This window comes from Poromitra crassiceps (assembly GCF_964638095.1).
Source record: "Poromitra crassiceps genome assembly, chromosome: 15".
Taxonomy (NCBI): Eukaryota; Metazoa; Chordata; class Actinopteri; order Beryciformes; family Melamphaidae; genus Poromitra; species Poromitra crassiceps.
The window spans coordinates 8,421,922-8,436,749 of NC_139634.1; the positions used below are offsets into that span (position 1 = coordinate 8,421,922).

General features: G+C 48.0%; 1 protein-coding gene and 1 long non-coding RNA gene across 3 annotated transcripts in view; one reads left to right on the forward strand and one right to left on the reverse strand.

Moving 5' to 3' along the window:
- Nucleotides 1-1,501: 1,501 nt before the first annotated feature.
- LOC310790501 lies at nucleotides 1,502-2,024 on the forward strand. Its single transcript, XR_014553383.1, has 3 exons — nucleotides 1,502-1,651; nucleotides 1,792-1,829; nucleotides 1,922-2,024. It is a non-coding gene; the product is annotated as an uncharacterized lncRNA (long non-coding RNA).
- Nucleotides 2,025-2,300: 276 nt separating this feature from the next.
- Nucleotides 2,301-14,828, reverse strand: part of neurl1b (neuralized E3 ubiquitin protein ligase 1B) — a 38,338-nt gene continuing 25,810 nt past the window's right edge. For both annotated transcript variants that reach the window (XM_083652198.1, XM_083652199.1), the window contains exons 2-6: nucleotides 10,887-11,134; nucleotides 10,461-10,794; nucleotides 5,572-6,315; nucleotides 4,807-4,932; nucleotides 2,301-3,532 (exon numbers count right to left, since the gene is read on the reverse strand). In XM_083652198.1, coding sequence (XP_083508324.1) covers nucleotides 3,285-3,532; nucleotides 4,807-4,932; nucleotides 5,572-6,315; nucleotides 10,461-10,794; nucleotides 10,887-11,134 — 1,700 coding nt within the window. In that variant the 3' untranslated portion in view covers nucleotides 2,301-3,284. The remainder of the gene's footprint in view (nucleotides 3,533-4,806; nucleotides 4,933-5,571; nucleotides 6,316-10,460; nucleotides 10,795-10,886; nucleotides 11,135-14,828) is intronic.

The window sequence follows — 14,828 nt, forward strand, 5'->3', positions numbered from 1 at the left end:
ATTTTGAAAGGGGTTTGGACCTCTCGCCTCAAGATATGTGAATGAGAATGGGTTCTATGGGCGCCCACGAGTCTCCCCTTTACAGGCATGACATTATGGAGAGAGAGAAAAAACAAACATGTTTAGTTCTACCTCGGGTAGGGGTCAGCCCTTTGGAGGATTTGGGCCTGATGCCCCCACCAGGGTGGGAATTACACGGAGGCCATGGCCTACGTTGCCCCTCCCTCTGGCCGTGATGCCCTGAGATCTCTAAGGCCACCTTGGCAGTGCCCTGCTCAGGCCCGCTCCAACCCATTACGCAGAGTACGCAGACTGCGTAGGGCATCACGTGACTGAGGGCACCAAAAAAAAAAAAAAAAAAAAAAAAAAAGTTTTTTTTTTTTTTTTTTTTTTTTGGTGCCCTCAGTCAGGCCACTCACTGAACAGCAGGCCAGGCGCCGCCTACTGGTTTACTAGTGGTTTTATTACTTTATTCATGGTGCATCTCATTGTAAAATTGGACTCGGCCCAAATTGGGCTTCAAACGGCCCAAATTGGGCTTCAAGCGGCCCAAATCTGGCTTCAACCGGCCCAAATCTGGCTTCAACTGGCCCAAATCGGGCTTCAGACGGTCCAAATCTGGCTTCAAACAGCCCAAATTGGGCTTCAAACAGCCCAAATTTTTCGCCGCCGCCCTTCGGACGCCGGCACGCACGTCGGCCTGTATCGGCCTGGCCTGCTTGGTATCTAATGCCCGGCCTGAATTATGATCCCAGTCCGCCCCTGCTTGCATGTACAGTTTAACAATCACTTGTTTGCTGACATGTACAGTAATTCTAACAATTGTTGTTTCCCACATGTAATGAAATGTGAGATACACTAGTATCGTTCATAATTAATGATTTTGCAGTCTTTCGTTTGACAGTTATTGAAAGTTTTACGGGGGGGGGGGGGGGGGGGCACCACAGAACAATTACGCTTAGGGCACCCAAATGGCCAGGATCGGCCCTGGCCCTGCTATACCAGCCTGCTATACTGTCAGTTGCTTTAAAAGCATCAGTGGTCTCAGTTTAATGTAGCCAGCTGCTCTATGCAAAGGATGTGTCATTGGCTCATTTTAACACACATTTCAGAGAAATCACTCTTCATGATGTTGTGAGGTTGTTCTGTATATCGACAATGTATTAGCATAAAAAATGAGGGAGAGTTTACCCCCCCCCCCAAATGAGGGAGAGTTTACCCCCCCCCCCCCCCCCGCCCCCACACACACACACACACACACACACACACACACACACACACACACACACACACACACACACACACACACACACACACACACACACACACACACACACACACACACACACACACACACACACACACCTACACACCTTGGCTTGCATCAATGGGTTAAACAAACTTTGCACAGCTGTTTTCGGAGCCAGCTCTTCCAGGAACTGTAGGCGCAAAAACGCAGGTGGTGATACGCACTTTACGCAGCAGCCAATGACGGCTGCAGCAGAGGTGCCTATAAAAACAACCTGTCAAGCACAACAAACAAAGCTCCAGAGTCGACACAGACGGACACACATTGTGACTGACTGAGGACAAATGAAAATGTGGCGAGGAACTCAACTCATGTTTGCGCTGGGCTTGATCTGCTTCGCCGGTGAGTTGTCACACAATTTGGACTTAACGCTACATTTGAGTAGGCTACTCAACTAGGCTACCGCATGCTAAAACTCCGCAGATTAGTATGCATCTTACAGTAGTACTAGTAGCCTGATTAAATAGACCTATCATTTTCAGTGTTGGCAAGAGGATCACCCACCCTGGACGCTGTAGAGGTGAGATCTAATTAATCACACATTTTAAACCTCATTATTAGATCAGATTAGAATATTGTCACTGTAAACCCGTGTGTTTTCTCTCCCAACAGCCCGACTGTGCTCAATATAATTTACCTATTTGTACACGCAATTATGAACCGGTTTGCGGAACCGACGGCAGTGTCTATTCAAATGAGTGCATGCTGTGCCTGTCAAACAGGTAAGCCCAGCTCTGTTGTTGTCATTTTACTGTTGTCCGAGGAGGCTGATATCTGATGTCACCAACTGCTCTGTGTTTCACAGTGAAACCAAAAGCAACGTCTTGATCCAGTACAAAGGCGAATGCTGACCTGAGGAGGACACTCAATATGCTGCAACCGACGTCATATGAAGAGAGTGACTTGTACAGGAAGACAAATATGCATGTTGTTCTCTGTAAAAGCTAAAGAAAGCAGGTGATTGTGATAGGAAAAGCTTTTTTGGCTCACCTTCTTGGCTTTCATTTGAGGGTATAATGAGATTGCATTTGAGTCAGCTAAATGCTTATTATAAAGGAAGCGCCCATTTTAGAGTCAGCTAAATGCTTATTGTAAAAAAAAAAAAAAAAAAAAAGGAAACTCCCATTTTAGACAGAAATGAAATAAATTCTATTTTTATCAGGTTTATATTTTGCATAAATGTTCTTGGAATTGAAATCAGTCCAACTCTTGAAGTCAAAACACTTTCTTTTTTTAATATCACTTATGTGCACCTTTTACATAATTTGTAACTTTCCAAACGTACTTTTCATAATAAAACGCTACTGAACAAACTCTCCATACCGTTGCATCTTTTCACTTCCCAATACACATTTACCTTAACCTTTTCATTGCATTATAAATTCTGTCTCCTGTTGACGTGGTGATTTTTCCACAACTTAGCAATGTCTACATTAAAAATATAGCTAAGATTGTCATCATAGTTAAATACTTGGGACACAAAATATGACAAATGTCTAAGGCACTAGAAGTCAAGACTACAGTCAGCGTGTTCCGCTGAAGCACAGAAATCTTGCACGAGGGTAAGGGCAAAAATATTCACAGCAGACTGGTTTCTGCTCAGTGAATACATGTATGTATGTACAATGTGACATAACGGACATCAAATAGAAAAGATAAACACAACAAAAGCACGTCGATCAAGGCCTCAGCCAAGACACGTGGAGCGCATGTAGGCAGGCCTGCTCAATAAGAGTCTAGTCTCTGGAAGAGACGGTAGGCTATCCCACATAAAACAGTTGGTTGAGTTGTGAGGTTCACGGAAGTCAAGTCTAAACTGAAATCCTAGAGGCACAATTCCGTCCGGGTGGTGGTGGGTCTCTGGTGGTGGTAGATGATCTCTGGTTGCTCCGTGTCCAAACTAGCCTGAGAAGGTGGAGCCAGGCGGGTCCAAAACCACAGCACCTTGATGGGAGGTGAAATATGTGGAAGAAGGTCACGGCCGGTATGTCTTGATGACGTCTTTGATGGGCCTCCGGCATATCGGGCAGCAGGCGTTGATCTGTCTCTTGAGCTTCAGCCCGCACTCGTTGCACAGACACATGTGTCCGCAGGTGTAGATGACCGTGTCCACCTCCTGGTCGAAGCACACGGTGCAGTCTCCGCCTTTCCCAGGAGAGGGCAGCTCTGAGGCGGAGAGCGTGGGAGAGACGGGCGGACTGAGAGGGGAGCTGGGAGCAGTGACTAGAGGAGAGAGGGGGGAGAGAAAACGTGGACAAACATGAGAAGGATCTCCTGACTGGAATGGAGCAGACTTATTTAAGTGCTGTAAGTTGTAGGAACAGTTTCCCACCATTCAGATTCACAGGGATTGATCTGCAGTGATCGCATAAAACCTTTTTATAATGTGAACATGCTGCATCCTTGCTATTTAACAAAACAAATGTGTGTTTCAACACTAGCAAACCATTGAGGATTAGCTGTAACAATGCTGAGATATGTTATGTAAGAAAGGAGATCTGTTGTTTCAACATGGAAAACAAGACACAACACCTTCCCCATGACTCTAGTTTTGCAAAGTGCATTGCAACAGCATTGCCACACCTGAAGCCCTTAAAGGAACACTCTGCCCATTTTCAACCAGCTTTGTATCATTAGAACATCAGTAGTATATCAGAAAACTGTAAACTGTTTTGAAGTCTGTCATTTAATTTGACAGTTATTGAGTGTTAAAGTGTGGACCAGTGACATCACTGGTCCACACTAACTCAAATTAATAACTCATTAACTCAAATCAACTCTCAATAACTGTCAAACTAGATGAATGATGAATTATTTGACAGTTATTGAGAGTTGATTTGAGTTAATGAGTTATTAATTTGAGTTAGTGTGGACCAGTGATGTCACTGGTCCACACTTTAACCCTCAATAACTGTCAAATTAAATGACAGACTTCAAAACAGTTTACAGTTTTCTGATATACTACTGATGTTCTAATGATACAAAGCTGGTTGAAAATGGGCGGAGTGTTCCTTTAAGAGCCTGTCTGTAATGATCTCCTGAGGGTGTTGGTATACACTGGAGCATAGAAAGGCAAAGTGAACGTCACTTCCTGCTTCAGCACTGTACCAGAGATTTTCTTCCGCAATTTATTTTCCCATAGTCATTTCGTTTTACTTGGTCAAACCAAACGGTTCAGCTATATTTAGAATCGGGAGAGACCATAGAACATATTTCGCTCGGACCAAAACTGAAAAAAAACATAGAAAAAATATTTTCTTTATACACGTATTTTTGTTTACGTTTTCGTCCGAGTGAAATGTTATGCGGTCTCTCCTGTTTCTAAATATATCTGAACCGTTTGGTTTGAACAAGTAAAACTATTTTTAATACGCATTTTACGAAATGTCTATGGGAAAATAAATGGCGGATGAAAGTCTCTGGTACAGTGCTGAAGCAGGAAGTGACGTTCCATTTTGGCTCTCTATTAGACAAGCTGGCAACATCTGGTAACCTACCCAGAGACGATTCAGAGGCAGAGGAGGATCTGTTGACACTGAAAGCCAAGTCTGAGTCACTGTCGTCTGGACTGCTGCTCTGAGAACTGCTGGGGGAGGTGGAGGGAGGACTGGACTGCACAGTCCCTGTGTCACAAAGATAAACACACACACACAAATCCTTCATTAATTTACGAACGAAATTAACCACCATTTGCCCTGCACGTGAGATAGTTTAAAACACTGTTGGAGTTGAAGCAGCATTTTCTATTTCACATAGTTCCATGAGTGATTTCATTTTTGTTATAGTTTTTGTTTGAACATAATGCTGTTGCGTCATAAATCATCCGAATGGGCCGGGAGTTGTTGACCCAGAGTTCATGTGGGAGCATTGGGGATTAGGACAGCGAGGTCAAAGTGCAAAACTCCACAGGCACATGAAGATATCAACTGCGTAGCAGCATTCCTTTAGTCTGGGAAAAACATAAATAAATTAGAAGGGTCTGCTGAGACTCAAGACAAGATTGACGATCAGTGAACAATATGACCTTTTTTGGCATTTATCATTCATCCGTTTAGCATTTAGTATTTTACAAGCCAGACAGTCACTTAAGTGACCTCATCATAAACAACACTGCAAAAGATGCACAAACAAAATCATGAGAATAATAACAATTTATGAGCAAACAGAGTTCATGTTCTTTTTTCCCCCTCATTATCACCTCTGCATGCACACATGATTTGTTTTGGTGCATTGATCTCAGTGCCTGAGTGGATGGATCGTACCTAGTATCCTGAGTCTGTTGACGGCCCCGTGGAGGGTGAAAAAGGCCCACAGGACCTGAGAGGAGTCCACGCAGAGCAGCCTGCCGCGCCCCGTGCCGTTCACCCCGTGGTGCACCTCTCCGTTGGGCAGCAGACTGAAGCTGAGCACGTCCCCGGAGCAAGGCGTGGGGAAGCCGCGGTGCACCACCCAGTACTCTTTGCGGTCCAGCAGAACCTCCGGGTCGGCCGGCAGGTCCCCGGCGTGCAGGCTCGCCGGGTCGCAGGACGTCAGGCCGAACAGCAGCGCCCCGAAGTAGGGCAGGCCCAGGTGGCCCACCTCCACGTACACAGTCTCGCCCGCGCGCAGCGGCCGGTCGCTGAACACCAGAGTCCGACTGCTGTCCAGGAAGTGAATGCAGGCGGCCGAGCGGTCGGCGGAGAGGATGACGTCGGAGCCGCGGACGGGGTGAAAGTGCAAGTCGTTGTCCAGAGGGGCGGGAAGGGCCCGGGCCGCCCGGGGGGGGACGCTGAAGACGGCGGGGGCAGACGAGGACGATGTGGAGGAGGAGGAGGTGGACGAGCAGCACGGGATGAGCTGGCTGTAGTTGTTGAGCTGGAGGGTGGCCATCTTGGCGGCGGCGGCCTGGTTGTTCTCCAGCTGGTTGTTGCTGTAGTTGGCCGAGTCGTGGCTACTCTGGGGCAGGTAGGCGCTCAGACGGGCGGCACTTAGGCAGCTGGACGCCACGCTCTCTGCAAACGTGCTCTCTGTGGTGGAGGAGGTGAACAAGCAACTAAGGTGAGGCAACAGCTCCAAGGTAAGCTCCAGGTAATGTCACAGGTAATGTCGCAGGTAATGTATCAGGCATGTTACAGGTAATGTGTCACAGGTAATGTGTCAGACATGTTACAGGTAATGTGTCACAGGTAATGTCACAGGTAATGTATCAGACATGTCACAGGTAATATCACAGGTAATGTGTCTGTCAGGTAATGTCACAGGTAATGTATCAGTCATGTCACAGGTAATGTGTCACAGGTAATGTGTCAGGCATGGAAACAGTTTGGCATGACTCACATGATGTGGATGGGTGGGATATAAAGTATGTAGTGTGAAGCATGCCATGTCTTTTGCAGTGAGGCACAGGCTGTGTTTTCCGACGTCCCCATTCACTGGCCTACTTCATCTCCGGTTTCCACTATCATGTTAGAGCTCTCATCCAAGAGGCCACGTTTCATATAGAATTCACAGCCTGGCTGATATGCCCCATATATTATGGGCTGAGATATAAACAAGTGTGGTGCGAGGAGAGGAGCCCCTCTTGGCTCGCGATACGTTCCCTCATTACTAGAGCAGCACTGGCCCCTCACCAAAGCTCCTGGGATCGGCCGCCTTGACCAAACATGGCCATAGCTGCTGTCAGACTGAAGATAAACACACCCAGAGAGAGACAGAGGGAGGGAGAGAGACACAGAGGGAGAGGGAGGGAGAGAGACACAGATACAGAGGGAGGGAGATAGACACAGAGGGAGAGGGAGGGAGACACAGAGACAGAGGGAGGGAGAGAGACACAGAGGGAGAGAGAGGGAGAGAGACACAGAGACAGAGGGAGGGATATAGACAGAGGGAGAGGGAGGGAGAGAGACACAGAGACAGAGGGAGGGAGAGAGACACAGAGGGGGAGGGAGGGAGAGAGACACAGAGACAGGGGGAGGGAGAGAGACATAGAGACAGAGGGAGTGAGATAGACACAGAGGGAGAGAGAGGGAGAGAGACACAGAGACAGAGGGAGGGATATAGACAGAGGGAGAGGGAGGGAGAGAGACACAGAGACAGAGGGAGGGAGAGAGACACAGAGGGGGAGGGAGGGAGAGAGACACAGAGACAGAGGGAGGGAGAGAGACACAGAGACAGAAGGAGGGAGAGAGACACAGAGACAGAGGGAGGGAGAGAGACACAGAGACAGGGGGAGGGAGAGAGACATAGAGACAGAGGGAGTGAGATAGACACAGAGGGAGAGAGAGGGAGAGAGACACAGAGACAGAGGGAGGGATATAGACAGAGGGAGAGGGAGGGAGAGAGACACAGAGACAGAGGGAGGGAGAGAGACACAGAGGGGGAGGGAGGGAGAGAGACACAGAGACAGGGGGAGGGAGAGAGACACAGAGACAGAGGGAGGGAGAGAGACACAGAGACAGAAGGAGGGAGAGAGACACAGAGACAGAGGGAGGGAGAGAGACACAGAGACAGAGGGAGGGAGAGAGACACAGAGACAGAGGGAGGGAGAGAGAGACAGAGGGAGGGAGAGACACAGAGACAGAGGGAGGGAGAGAGACACAGAGACAGAGGGAGGGAGAGAGACACAGAGGGAGGGAGAGAGACACAGAGACAGAGGGAGAGAGACACAGACAGAGGGAGGGAGAGAGACACAGAGACAGAGGGAGGGAGAGAGACACAGAGACAGAAGGAGGGAGAGAGACACAGAGACAGAGGGAGGGAGAGAGACACAGAGACAGAGGGAGGGAGAGAGACACAGAGACAGAGGGAGGGAGAGAGACACAGAGACAGAGGGAGGGAGAGACACAGAGGGAGGGAGAGAGACACAGAGACGGAGGGAGGGAGAGAGACACAGAGGGAGGGAGAGAGACACAGAGACATAGGGAGAGAGACACAGAGACAGAGGGAGGGAGAGAGAGACAGAGGGAGGGAGAGACACAGAGACAGAGGGAGGGAGAGAGACACAGAGACAGAGGGAGGGAGAGAGACACAGAGGGAGGGAGAGAGACACAGAGACAGAGGGAGGGAGAGAGACACAGAGGGAGGGAGAGAAACACAGAGACAGAGGGAGGGAGAGAGACACAGACACAGAGGGAGGGAGAGAGACACAGAGACAGAGGGAGAGAGAGAGACACAGAGGGAGAGGGAGGGAGAGAGACACAGAGGGAGAGGGAGGGAGAGAGACACAGAGACAGAGGGAGGGAGAGAGACACAGAGGGAGAGGGAGGGAGACACAGAGACAGAGGGAGGGAGAGAGACACAGAGACAGAGGGAGGGAGAGACAGAGGGAGGGAGAGAGACACAGAGACAGAGGGAGGGAGAGAGACACAGAGGGAGAGGGAGGGAGACACAGAGACAGAGGGAGGGAGAGAGACACAGAGACAGAGGGAGGGAGAGACAGAGGGAGGGAGAGAGACACAGAGACAGAAGGAGGGAGAGAGACACAGAGACAGAGGGAGGGAGAGAGACACAGAGACAGAGGGAGGGAGAGACAGAGGGAGGGAGAGAGACACAGACACAGAGGGAGGGAGAGAGACACAGAGACAGAGGGAGAGAGAGAGACACAGAGGGAGAGGGAGGGAGAGAGACACAGAGGGAGAGGGAGGGAGAGAGACACAGAGACAGAGGGAGGGAGAGAGACACAGAGGGAGAGGGAGGGAGACACAGAGACAGAGGGAGGGAGAGAGACACAGAGACAGAGGGAGGGAGAGACAGAGACAGAGGGAGGGAGAGAGACACAGAGACAGAGGGAGGGAGAGAGACACAGAGGGAGGGAGACACAGAGACAGAGGGAGGGAGAGACATAGAGGGATGGAACTGCAGGAAGCGTATGGTGACGGAGCGCGGGAAAACACTGGGAGCGCGTTAAGGAAAGGAGAGGTGAGGAGAGGTGAGGAGGAGTGAGCGGTCCTGGTCCTGGTCCAAGGCGGACTGTTTTAAATCAGTGGCCCAGATCCTGCTTATCTCTCTACATGTTGTCACTCAGTCTGAGAGGGGAGAGGTTTTTTAAACTGCGCTGACTGTGGCACTGGTCCAGTCCATCCCCCACTATACATCTCGCATCCAGCATCCACGCCTATTACTTTAGCCTCCATTCCTCCGGGCCTTCTTGGCTCAGCTGCTTGCTGAGGGACTCTCAGGGAGCTGCTTAACTTAGCCGTGAATGTGTTGACATCATAAAAATAAGTTCCTGAAGCTCCGTGCTTTGTGAAATCCATGTTCAGCAGAACATCTCTACTGTAGCTGACTGTTGTTGAAACCTGTCCCCCCCCCCGCCCCCCGGTTCATAGTGCATTCTAATGTTTTATTGAAGATACTGTATATAAATTATATTATTGTACAAGTTCTTAACAACTGATCGGTTATGAAATGTGTCTCTTTTTAATATCAGTCAGCCAGTGTTTGCTACTCTCTGCTGCATGATGACTAGTTATAGTCAACACTTGTCAAGCAAAAAAACAAAAAAACAATATTTGGATATTACTGTCCGTCTGTTCTGTATGCACAATATCTGAAAGCAAATTAAGATTTTGACAAAACTGAATTTGCGCCATTCTGCCATTTCCAAAGTTTCACTGAGGGGGGCTGCAATACTTGTCCGTACGTCACGTCACGTCACGTCACGTCACGTCACGTCACGTCACGTCACGTCACGTCACGTCACATCACGTCACGTCACGTCACGCCACGTCACGTCACACCACGTCACGTCACGTCACGTCACGCCACGTCACGCCACGTCACGTCACGTCACGTCACGTCACGTCACACCACGTCACGCCATGTCACGCCACGTCATGTCACGCCACATCACGTCACGTCACGTCACGTCACGCCACGTCACGTCACGTCACGTCACGCCACGCCACGCCACGTCACGTCACGTCACGCGTCATATCTCGAACACTGCTGATTTCATTTTCATGAAACATAGTTGAAACGCCACAGCGATAGTTTAATTATCTGTGTGTATTATTAAAATACGAGAGGTAGCATTTTGTACTCATTTCCCCACTAGCACTTTGCATCATTTGTGGGGGATAAGATAAGATAAGCTTTACTGTTTCTTATTGTTCATAGGACGGACGATAGGGTGGTGCAGTGTGTAAGTAAAACAACTGAACCAAACACACACCGAGCAGGGTGACCTCCTGAGTGATGCCGTAGATGTCTATGATGGCCCAGAGTGGACAGCCGATGCTGAGGCCACAGTGGAACAGGATGGGCTCTCCGTCGTTGATGCTGTAGAACACTCTCCCGTGACGATCGTCCCAGAAGGACAGCACATTGTCCTTCAAGGCCAGTCTCTCGGGCAGGGCCTTGGCCCAGTAGCCCGGCCGCGTCACCAGGTCCGGGCAGGCATACTTGGGGATGTCGGCCGAGGCCAACTCACTGGGATCCAGACTGGTGAAGCCAAAACGTAGAGCTCCACTCCAGCCAGTGTGCACGCCGGTCAGACGAAGGCGCACCTATAGGGGTGAATGAGAGGAATATTGTGAAGTCTCTGGTTTTAAAGTAGAGCGAGCGACGAAGATCAAGATGATGATCAACATGAACCGACCTTCTCGTAGAGGCGGACGGGTCTGTGGCTGAAGGTGATGCCGTTACAGAAGCTGTTCTTGCGCGTGGCGCGGCGCAGCTGGCCGTCCAGCCTGATGTTCTTGCCCTTGGCGTGCGGGTGGAAGCGGGGCGACTCCAAGCCGATGCTGACCGGAGGAGCGGACGCTTTCCTCTCCACGCCTGCTGCCCCGTTGTTTGGCAGGGTGTAGTACTGTCTGCTTGCCACCGGGCGGGGTTGCAGAGTTGCATCTGTTGTGGGAGCAGCAGAGAGAGCAGAGGATACAGTTAAGATGACAGTCCAATCAAGGAATCTACCTGATGATCACCAAAATGAGAGGATGATTATCATGACAACAACTGAACAGCAGTTGTGTCTTGTGTGACTCAGGGCAAGGTCGAAATGGCAATACTCGAGAGCGCAGCTGCTGTGAATAGACCAGCTCTCCTGACAGCAGCACACACTAACTCACTGGCAAGTGGTCCACGACAGTTGGTTTGGAGAGGGCAGGGGCCATTTCTGTAAGAAGACCACAGTCTCAGAGGCTTCCTGTCCCACAGTGATACCATAAGCCTTTGCTTTCTGCTACGTGAAATAGCTTCTTTACCCTGTAGGCCACATTCACAGTATAAAAAGGTTTACATCCCGCCACTGTCCCAAATCAGTCCTCTCACCACATCCATATAGGGTTTTTATTATATCATCACAAGAATGAAACAAGGTAGATTTATACAAGACTATATTATCACTTCCTCCCTCCTGAATAAGAAACACGTGGTTGAGGAATAATATTTGTAGCTCAAAGCAGGATAGGAGGAGGGGAAAAAAAACATGACCAAAAATAACCGTCAACAGTGAAAAAGTGGACAACAGGCAGGATAAATAAATCTTCTTCCTCTTATTTATGGTGCTGCACACACACACCCTGTTGGCCTACAGCAGAGAGCCGCCCTGAATAGCCTCTTTCATGCCTCTAGTGGTAAATGAATCACACAGAGCCGAGTCAGGGAAGAAATAGGCAAATAAAAGTCTTCATCTTTGATCACGTTCTTCTCGCAGGACGCCATGTCCTACTCCAGAAACACACGACAGATGGGCGTTATAAACACTGCTGATCCAATCAAATGCAATAAAACGAGACGGCCTTTCGGTGATAAATGAGGTTTACGATCATTTTGGTTTTCATATTAAATTAAGTCATAGATTGCTGTTTATGGTATATATACTCCGTTGACAATCCAAATATTCAAAACAAGAGAGCGGTGCTTTATTGTCTCGCGTGGCCCGCAGAGTGATTCAATTTCTGTTTATGATGGGCTAATTCACTCTGATCTGGGTAAAGACAATAACTCAGTGCAATGTTCCACAGCACATTTCCCAAATTAGACATTATCGCTGATTATATTCTAAACTATGAAGCAGCAGCACAAACATCTGCAACGTCTCAAGTGATGGTGCCCCCATCCTCCTCCTTAAGCAGCGCTCAGTGCTGCGCATGCAGGGAGGGAGGGAGGGAGGGAGGGAGGGAGAGAGGGAGGGAGCTCCACTACTTCTGTGGGAATGTCATGTTTGTGCTTTGGTGCCAGCCAACATTTGGTGGAAGCTGGAAAACAGGCTGATGGGCTAGGCTATATGTCTTTTAGGCTCAAGCACCTCGCTGACAGACAGACAGACAGACAGACAGACACACACACACACACACACACACACACACACACACACACACACACACACACCCACACACACACACACACACACACACACACACACACACACACACACACACACACCCACACACAGAGTTTGAAATACAGCAATGGGACTATAGCAGCGAAGGGAGGGGAGGAGACTGATATAGAAACTTGGATGCCATTATTAGATGAAAGGCATAGCACAATAGGTCACGCCGCCAGGGAGAAGCTCACAGCACCGTCAATCTGCAGCTATGGATATAATAACTCTTCACATTTTAGCTCTAATCTTCTTCCTTTGTTTGTGATCATGAGAGGCACAGATGAATGTTAGAAGATAGGGCGAGCTAGCTTGTTAGCGTTAGCGCACAAAACTTGTCATAAAAAAGCCCTCGGATCAAATCGTATCACCCCTGTGTTTGAAGTATGGAACTGCAGTCGTCTCGGTGATATTAGGGACGGCTTTAGCTCAGGAGGTAGAGCGGGTCGGCCAATGATGCAAGGGTTGGCGGTTCGATCCCCGCTCCCTCCCAGCTGCTGTCGTTGTCTCCTTGGGCAAGACACTTAACCCCAAATTGCTCCCGATGGTGTGTAGGCACCCTGCGTGGCAGCCTGCCGCCATTGGTGTATGAATGGGTGAATGTAGACTATCTACTCATTGTAAAGCGCTTTGGATAAAAGCGCTATATAAATGCAGACCATTTACCATTTACCATTTACCATTTGCTAAAGTGGCACTGCAGAACAGCATTTGTGCTATTAATGAAGATGACCACACTGATGAAAAACAGTAAAAAACAAAATCTTGATATTTTTGGTTATAGAGATAAGATGGACTGGGTAAATTCAATTATGGCCTCTGTGTGAATTTAGGGCTGAAAACCCAATCATTTGTATCGGGGGCCATTTCCTGTCCAGGAGAAGGAGAGTGGAGAGATAATAGAGTGAAGTGGAGATGGGAGACAGAGGGTATAAGATACAGAACAGGAAAGGGTAGAGAAGAGAGTGGTCCACTCCAGGCAGCTGATCTGAGATATGTTTAGCATTCAAAAGCCTGGCTTGGAGGCTTTCTCTGTCAAAAAAAACAACACAACAGTCTCGCAGTGCAACCGAGGGCAACCGGTAACAACACACATGTGATTAGATTATTTTTAGAGAGAGAGAGGGTGGTATTGTTGTGCATGGCTGCTGCCTTTTTTCTGTTTCCTGATGAAAGACAGAAATAGCAGAAATACATGTAGCCTGATCATGATGGATAGACTGCACAAGCCACACTGTTTTGCCAAGGAAAGCTTTTTGGCTTGTAAAACTTTGATCGTGCGCATTCAGCCAAATTGTTTTGGGCCATATTCCTTATTATACAATGTTATAATTCTATTATAGCCTATCTAGGCTATAGGCTATGTGCTCAATAGTCATTGGCCAAGATGGAAGTTTAAGCTACATAAAAAAAAAAACACAGTGAAGGATTTCAGGGGATTTCAATGTTTGTTTTGTTATATCTTTGTCATGAATTCTGATTTTCTATTTTTTTTTAGCCAAGAAAATAATTATCACTATGTGGCCACAGACAGTAGATTAGTATTCTGCAAAGGGAAATGACTCCGTAGAAATGAACTATATTTTTCAGACTTCTAATACAAAACGAATAAACACAGATTATGCTATTGATTCCCTGTTGCATTATACAGAGCAAACAATAGGACCCAAGTGGTCCAACACTGCTATAGCAGCCTCTCAGACCAACTGTTCTCTTGGTCCAAACCCACACCAGCTGGCTCTGGTGGCAGAAACCATCTTAATAGCCGAGTGGGTCAGTTGGGGGCGTGTCAGTGTGACAGGCATTACATCAAAAATGATATGGAGATTGATTATCAAGGCATGACAAAGTGCAGTGACACACTAGTGCATGAAGTGATATTGTAGTTCTAGTATTACAGTGGGTTTATGCTGCTGCAGACAATCAGATCACATGCATGATAAAACACCATAGCCGTTTGAATAGCCATAGTAAAAAAAAAAATGTATTTATAATAATTCCTTTTGGAAATAAATGTCAGATTCAAACTCTGCAATCGATGCCATTTTCAAGCAACAAGAAAGCAAGCAATTTGATAAATCGTGTATTTTATAGAGACACTCAAGGGACTCAATTGCATAAATAAGTGAGAAGGAGCCATGCATGCATAGTCTATAATTTCAAATAAGTTTGCAGGACCAGCAGCAGCATTTGTCAACAATCAAATGCAATCAG